Below are 8,732 nucleotides of genomic sequence, written 5' to 3' on the forward strand. Positions count from 1 at the left end.
GGAGATCTCCCTGTCTTAATCTTCTGGATTCAATCACCACTGTGTCTCAAGATCTCCATACCAAGATCCAGATCAGAAACTTCTATCTCCCAGCTTCCAAATTAGGTTCACTGGTGAGCCTTCCAATTCTGGATTGTAGTTCATTTCAAATATAGTCAAGTTGACAACCAGGAATAGCCACTACAGATGGCTAAAACATACAGTGACTATTCTTGTGACTAGAGGTAAGTAGCATTGTGTATTTCCAGAAATTAACTACCTGGACAACAGAGAGACCTTTTCATTATGGCATGCCAACAGGTTTTCTGAAGGACTTCTACCTGTGATACATAAAATAATATACCTTTAAATTCTGAGGTTGCTTGAGACTGAGCTATAGATTAATGAGTTTCAGTTTTGAGGATTCTAACATTCATTGCTGACAGTGAGACTATATAGCTGTTAGTTTTAGTTAATTCATAGGCAGTCTTCCCTCTGTCTCTAGGACTAGTTCTTTGGCCTCTAGAGATAACAAATTCCAAGGATGACAAAGTCCTATATATAATGGTAGAGTATTTGTGTATAATCTATGCATACCATCCTTTGTATTTTAAATCATCACTAAAATACTTAATTCTAGTCCAAATGAGTGCTACAGAAATAGTTGTATTGTGTCATTTAAGAAATAATTACAAAGCTGGGCGTGGCACTCGGGAGGCAGAGGCAGGCAAATTTCTGAGTTCGAGGCCAGCCTGGTCTACAAAGTGAGTTCCAGGACAGCCAGGGCTACACAGAGAAACCCTGTCTCGAAGAAAAAAAAAACCGAAAGAAAGAATGAATGAATGAATTACAACAGCCTGTATATGTTCACTGGTGGTACAGATTTTTTTTCCTCAGCCTTATCTGTTTATTGGTGTTCAAATCTACAGATATAGGGCAGGCTGTATGACTACTCCAAAAGTTACATTCCTTTCTATGTAAGTGGAATATTATGCTTATATCAAATAGTTTTTTTTCCTCTAAAATAGTCTTGCTGTTATTTACAGAAATGATTAGATTATCTATTTTGACTCTCAGGAGACAATTATGCTAGGTTCCTGTCTGCAACCTTAAAGGTATCATTAATACTGTCAGGGGTTACTTCTCTCCCTTTGGGATGTTATTTGGTCTTTTTCCCATTCTGCTTTTAATACTGATTGTTTGTTTGTTTGTTTCTTTCTTTCTTTCTTTTTTTTTTTGCAGATTTTGTGTTTTGAATATAATGTGGTGGGAGAATTTTGTTTTCTTTTTCAATCCAATTGGTATTTTGTAAACCTTTTGTGTGTTTATAGTCAACGTTTATTTAGGTTGGAGAATTTTTCTTCTAAATATTTTTTGAAACTATTTTCTGGTCCTTGGGGCTGGGACTCTTCAGCTTTCTATTCCTATTAGGTTAAGAATTTTCAGAGTGTCCTAGATTTCCTGTATGTTTTATATGAGGAATACTTTTTTTTTTAGATTTAACATTTTCTTTGCTGATATTTTATTATATAAGCTTTAGAATATTTTAAGTAATAATTGGAATATTAGTTCCCTATAATCATAGAGACCAACTGGCGACATGTTACAGAACATGCGTTCCATTTTGTTTTCATGTTCATAGAATTGTATTGACTTTTTTATTTACTTAGATATTCTTATCCTTTTATTACTCTAATTACTAGGAAGTTGCCAGAAAGTAATCTTCCAAATATTTGGTACATTTTTTTCCCTTAAAGGTATATAAAGGTTGAATTTTTCACTTCAAGGTTGAAGGCTATAAAATTGAAAACAAGTTATTTTTATCCACTAATAACTGAGGACAACCAAGATAAATGTTTTTATCAACAAAATCCAGGGAGGAAAATTAAATTACTAAACATTGGCCTACTGAGAACAAATTGATGCTTGTTTTCACCACTACTTTAAATTGTAGTCCTTTGAGGTTTACTTGTAAGCCTTCTTAAATGTGAACATAAAATGTATTTATCCTCATTACTTGATTCTGTATTTTCCAATCCTTTGGAGTTTGTTGCTTTATATTGCAATATTACCATTTTCATCTCTCATTTTACTGATTTGGGTATTGTTTTGGTTAGTGTAACTAAAGGTTTATCAGTTTTTATATTTCAAAAAAGTAAATATTTAATTTTGCTTTCTGCCTCAGTAATTTTAGGGCTAGTCATTTTCCCTTCTTTGAATATTTAGTTTGGCTTGTTTTTATTCTTCTAAGACCTTCAGAAACATCATTAGATTATTTGATACCTGATTTTTAATATAGCTACCCTTATCTATAAAATTCTATCATATATCAAAAATGTGTGTGGCATCAGCAATAAAATTTTGTATTTAGAATTGGTAATGTATGCTGTATAAAATGTTTTTCTATTAAAGAAATTATTGAAGCATGTTTACTGGAATACCTGTTTTTAAGCTGTTAATATAGACATAATCTGGCACGTTATCTTCACATAAAATATTAGTAGTGTAGTATCTAACTGGAAATGTATGTATCACATGAGAATGACTGTGGTCTTTTAATTACAGTATTAGTGTATAAACATTATAAGACTCTTTAAGATTAGGCAATAATACAGGAATGTAATTTGTTCTTTTAAGTGCCCATAATTTTTATTTCTGATTTTGTTTCTCAAAAAAAGCTGAAAGAAGACCAAGGCGCAGAAGAACGACCAGACAATGGAGATTTAGAAACATTTATATGAAAAATATAGAAGCAGCCCCAGGTGATTGTCTCGCAATATGATTTCTGTACATTGAATAATAGTGTAGTGCTTTCAAAAGGAAAGACTTTTCTGTTTTAAGAAAACAAATACAAAAGGTAGACCAATTTTAAATTGCTAGAGATTTTCACTGTGATGAGTAAATTATGCTTTTTATTTAATGAAAGCCTGCTTTTGAGAAAATTAGACTATTTCCTGATGATATGAAATTCTGATGTACCTAAAACTTCAATTTAAGTAGCACCTTTGTTTATTGTTTTATTTGTTTCCCTTTTTAAATGCTGTTCTTTTTATTTTTATTTTATGTTTAAAATTTTATTTAATCTTTTTTTAACACTCCTGATTTTATCTGCTTCCCAGTCCTCCCTCTGAATGTTCCACATCCCATATCTCCTTCCCTACTTACTTGTTTCCATGAGGATGTCCCTACTCCCCAACTCTCACTCCACCAAACCTCTCTATTCCCTGTAGCCTCTGGTTTCTTGAGGGTTAGGTGCATCTTCTCTGACTGACTCAGACCCAGCAGTCCTCTACTGTATATGTGGTGGGGGCCTCATATCAGCTGGTATATGCTGCCCGGTCTGAGAGATCTCATGGGTCCAGGTTAATTGAGACTGCTGGTCCTCCTACAGGGTCGCCCTCCTCCTCAGCTTCTTTCAACTTTTCCCTAATTCAACCACAGAACATCAGCTTCTATCCATTGGTTGGGTGCAAATATCTGCATCTGACTCTTTCAGCTGCTTGTTGGGTCTTTCAGAGGGCAGTCATGATAGGCCCCTTTTTGTGAATACCCCTTAGCTTCAGTAATAGTGTCAGGCCTTGGAACCACCTCCTCAATTGTATCCCACTTTGGGCCTATCACTGGACCTCCTTTTCCTCAGGCTCTTCTCCATTTTTCTCCCTGCAGTTCTTTCAGAGAGGAACAATTATGGGTCAGAGTTTCTGACTGTGGTATGGCAACCCCATCTCTCACTTGATGCCCTGTCTATCTGCTGGAGGTGGGCTCTATAAGTTCCCTCTCTACCTTGTAGGGCATTTCATCTAAAGTCCCTCCCTTTGAGTCCTGAGAGTCTCTTACCTCCCAGGTCTCTAGTAGATTCTGGAGGGTCCCACCACCTCCTACCTCCTGAGGTTGCCTGTTTCCATTCTTTCTGTTGGCCCTTCATGCTTCAGCCCTTTTCCCCCACCTAATACCTGATCATGTTCCCCTCTTCTCCTTCATGCCCCCTTTCCTACCCAGGTCCCTTTTGCTTCCCCCCTTCCTGTGATTGCTTTCTTCTCCCTCCCAAGTGGGATTAAGGCAGTTTCACTTAGGCCCTTTGGCTTGTTAAATTTTATGAATTCCGTGGACTGTATCTTGGATATTCTGCAGTTTTTTTTCTTTTGGCTAATATCCAGTTATTAGAAGTCCATACTGTGCATGTCCTTTTGGGTCTGAGTTATGTTACCCAGGATATTTTCTTCCTTTTTTCTATTAGATATTTTCTGCATTTACATTTCAAATTCTATCCACTTTCCTAGTTTCCTCTCCAAAAATCGCCTATACCCAGCCCTCCACCCCCCCGCCATGATCCCCAACCTACCCACTCCTGCTTCCTGGCCCTGGCATTCCCCTGTACTGGGGCTTATAATTTTTTCAAGACCAAGGGCCTTTCCTCCCATTGATGGCTGACTAGGCCATCTTCTGCTACATATGCAGTAGAGACACGAGCTCTGGGGGTACTGGTAAGTTCATATTGTTGTTCCTCCTATAGGATTGCAGACCCCTTCAGCTTCTTGGGTACTTTCTCAGCTCCTTCATTGGGGGTACTGTGTTCCATCCAATAACTGACTGTGAGCATCCACTAATGTATTTGACAGGCACTGGCATAGCCTCACAAGAGACAGCTATATCAGGGTCCTGTCAGCAAAATCTTGCTGGCACATGCAATGGTGTCTGGGTTTGGTGGTTGTTTATGGGATGGATCCCCAGGTGGAGCAGTCTCTGGATGGTCCTTCCTTCCATCTTAGCTCCAAACTTTGTAACTCCTTCCGTGGGTATTTTGTTCCCCATTCTAAGAAGGAATGAAGTATCCACACTTTGGTCTTCTTTCTTCTTGAGTTACATGTGTTTTGCAAATTGTATCTTGGGTATTCTATATTTCTGGGCTAATACCCACTTAACAGTGAGTGCCTATCATGTGTGTTCTTTTGTGATTGGGTTACCTCACTCAGGATGATATACTCCAGATCCATCCATTTGCCTAAGAATTTCATAAATTCATTGTTTTTAATAGCTGAGCAGTACTCCATTGTATAAATGTACCACATTTTCTGTATCCATTCCTCTGTTGAGGGACACATGGGTTCTTTCCAGCTTCTGGCTATTATAAATAAGGCTGCTATGAACATACTGGAGCATGTGTCCTCATTACAAGTTGGAACTTCTTCTGGGTATATGCCCACGATAGGTATTGCTGGATCTTCTGGTAGCACTATGTCTAATTTTCTGAGGAACTGCCAGACTGATTTCCAGAGTGGTTGTACCACCTTTCAATCCCACCAGCAATGGAGGAGTGTTCCTCTTTCTCCACATCCTCCTTTGCTGACTGGTCTCTGAGAGACCCAGGATACAGGATGGCGCTCTCACCTGAGTCCAGGGGTTACAGCCCTTCCTGGAGGCCGACTCTCCTCTGGCGGGGAAGGTACACAGAGGTCAGGATGATATTTTCTAGTTCCATTCATTTGCCTGCAAAACTCAGGATGTCCTGGTTCTTTAAGAATTTGATACAGTTTATTTTGATCATATATTCTCTCTGCTCCCAATTCTTCCAGTATCTTTCCATGCCTCACAATTAACCTGATTTTCTGTTTTTCCTGCTATTAAGGAGAGAAAGCCTGGTTGTGCATGCCTTTAATCTAGCACTCAGGAGGCAGAGGCAGGTGAATCTCTGTGAGTTTGAGGACAGCCTGGTCTACAAAACAAATTTGAGGACAGCTGGTACTATTACATTGAAAAGGAATGTCTTGAAAAAAGGAGATTAAGAGGAGCACGTAAAAATACGAGTCTTATATGTGTTTTCAGACTACTTTTGAATAGGCCTGTCTGAGTGATAAACAGTGTTACTCCACTGAACAAATATGATCTTCTCTCAGAGCAGTACTTGGCTAGGGCTGGGACTTAGTTACTATTTCCCCTCTTTCATTCTAGGATTTTGTCAGGCTTGACCTTCTGCAATTATACTTTTTTTTTTTTTTTGCAATCTTTGTGAGTTCATTTGTGCATCTTTCCTGCTTAGCCTAGAAAACCCTGTCTCCTTGAATACTTTTTACCATCTCTAATTCTTATAGTTTTTACCATTCTTCTAATTTTTTTCTGCAGTTTCACATAGATACCTGAGCTTTGATAGTAGGGGTGTAATACAGACTTTCATCATTACACAACTATGTGCTTTGTAACCAGTGATTCCCACCGAACGAGATGAGTTCTGATACTCACAGTCCCCCATCTGACCTGCAACTCTCATCTTCAAGCTGATTCTTCCTTTTTCTCCCTTTCTGGGAACCGTGATCCACTGATTTCAATTTTTGATTTATTCAGTTTTTCTTTCCATGGATCTTTCTTTGCAGAACCTCTGCTTGATATTTTGTATCATAGTTGCTGAGAATCTCATTCTATACTTGAACTGACTGCCTGAATTTCTTTACCTGCTTATTTATATCCACTTTGAGGTTATTAATAATTCATAAAAGTAGACTTTTGAGTTCTTTGTCAATTTTTTTTTTTTTACCATTTCAACATCTTGGATATGGTTATGTAGGAATTTGAAGTGTAAAAATTATTTTTTACAATTTATTTGTACATGTGTGTCTGCATGTGTGTTTTCACACATTCATTCATTTGCAGAGATAGAAGAAGCCATTGGATAATTAGCAAATGCAGATTCAAGCAGTTGGGAGCCACTTTATATGGGTGTTAGAAACTGAACTCAAGTTCTATGGGAGGGCTGGTGAAAGTACTTTGAAATGCTGAACCATTTTCTCAGGCCCCAAAATAGTTTTAAGATGGTGCAATTGAATATATAAGCTCACTTCCAGAGACAGCTTTTAAGCTTAGTATAAAGGAGAAGGTTGGGACATTTACTGAATGGAGCAGAGAGAGATAGAAGTGGGAACTTAAACAGAAGAAAACATTGTAACATGTGAATATACTTAGAAATCAGTTGAAATTAGGATTTTTTTTCATAGAGATTCAGTCCATGCCACTGTTTGATGAACTTGTTTTTTTATATTCATTGGTTAGTTTGGCTTTGCTTTATTTTTAAAGCACAGAAAGAATGTATAGACATAGAGATCTTATGTAGTTCTAGAATGTCCAGCTCCTTTCCAAAAAAATTAAAAAAAATTTTTTTTTGCTAACCTGAATTTTGTTGTTTCTGACTAGAGAAGTAGATGAAAATGTGAGCTAGCGGCAGTAATTGAGTCACTGCTCAAGGGTGATGTAGGAAGGAATACTTCATTGGTAGAGGTAAACAGTTGTAAAGAGTGAAAAGTTGTATCAGGTGTAGTGCAAAGTCAGAAGAAACTCAATGGATTGAATGAAAATAGAATTGACAAACTTCTGAGTGAGTGTATAAAACATGATCAGATCATGTGAAACTAAAGATAACAAGAAAGGGAATTGAAGTGTGGATAAAGGGACACTGTTGTCTTGGAAATAGAAGAGATCCTGAAATTTCCAGGAATAGCATTGGAATCTTCAGTGATAATGTCAGTGGTATGTTTTTGCTGGTGGTCAAGTCCTGAAAATGACAGGGAGACAATGTAAAAAACATTAATGTGAATAACATTACTAAAGTTTTTAAAGTAGGCATATTGAACCAGGAGTGTAAGGTAGTTGTTAAAAATAAAAAGTCTGTATTATATGGGTGAACTTGTTGTTAAAGAAGGGTAAAGTTATGTTGACAGTTAAATGATTTTATTTTTGAAAGAATTTTCTTTTTGAACCTGGAGTGTAAGGCAGTTGTTAAAAGTGAAATAATAATCAGGTGAGTAAAATTGAACTATGGTGAGTGAAGGGCAATTTGTGGTAGCAATTAAGTTTTGTCCAGTAATTTAAAAAATGTTTTATTTGCCCTGGTAGCTGAATACAGCCTACATCCTTTTCTGTGAACAGAAGGAGTGGCATAAAAAGGTTCCTGAAAGATGGGACAGTTGTTTGTTTTGTTTTGTTTCGAGACAAGGTTTCTCTGTATAGCCCTGGCTGTCCTGGAACTCACTTTGTAGACCAGGCTGGCCTGGAACTCAGAGATCTGCCTGCCTCTGCCTCCCAAGTGCTGGGATCAAAGGCGTGCGCTGTCACTGCCCAGTGGGACAGTTTTTTTTATTCACATTATATATGTGCTATTTTGATCCAGAAGAAGCAATTCTATAGACTGTTTTATGTTATGAAACAAACCCTCAAAAATTAGTAACTGAGGTTTGAACACACATATTTGCATTTGTATATTTCTTATCTCACCCTGCAAAGAAATTTATTTAGAAATAGTTATGTTTTGTAAGTAAAATCAGTTTTTTCTAATACTGAAATTGTGAAGAGATTGAGTGTACAATATTTCTCTTGTTAAACTATTGTTATTAGACACAAATGTCCTGGCAAGTGTTCCTTGCAGATAATACTAAAGTTGTCAGAATTGGACTAGCAGGTGACTGGTAGTTCCATATCACTTGAGCATGATGGTAGCCTTTTGTTGAAAACACTATAGGGGATTCTGTGTTTTATTATAAGAAGCTTTATTATTTGGCATATATAAAAGAACATAATGTGTTCTTACTTTTAATGTACATCATTTTTATTTTTTTTTATTTTATACTTCCAAGAAGCTGCAGAAGAACCTGGGACCGCTGCAGAAGAACCTGGGACCAGTGCATCTACAGAACCTGGGACCAGTACATCTACTTTTGGAAATAAAGACAGAACTTTGAAAGATTACCAAGGAGGTGATTGCTTTTATT

At 37.1% G+C, this 8,732-nt stretch overlaps 1 protein-coding gene across 1 annotated transcript in view; it reads left to right on the forward strand.

The window, feature by feature from the left end:
• The window catches only part of Scml2 (Scm polycomb group protein like 2), a 72,326-nt gene that overhangs the window by 23,847 nt on the left and 39,747 nt on the right, over window positions 1-8,732 (forward strand). The window contains exons 7-8 of the mRNA XM_029534272.1: window positions 2,658-2,741; window positions 8,598-8,717. Coding sequence (XP_029390132.1) covers window positions 2,658-2,741; window positions 8,598-8,717 — 204 coding nt within the window. The remainder of the gene's footprint in view (window positions 1-2,657; window positions 2,742-8,597; window positions 8,718-8,732) is intronic.

Source organism: Mus pahari, chromosome X (genome assembly GCF_900095145.1).
Source record: "Mus pahari chromosome X, PAHARI_EIJ_v1.1, whole genome shotgun sequence".
Lineage (NCBI taxonomy): Eukaryota > Metazoa > Chordata > Mammalia > Rodentia > Muridae > Mus > Mus pahari.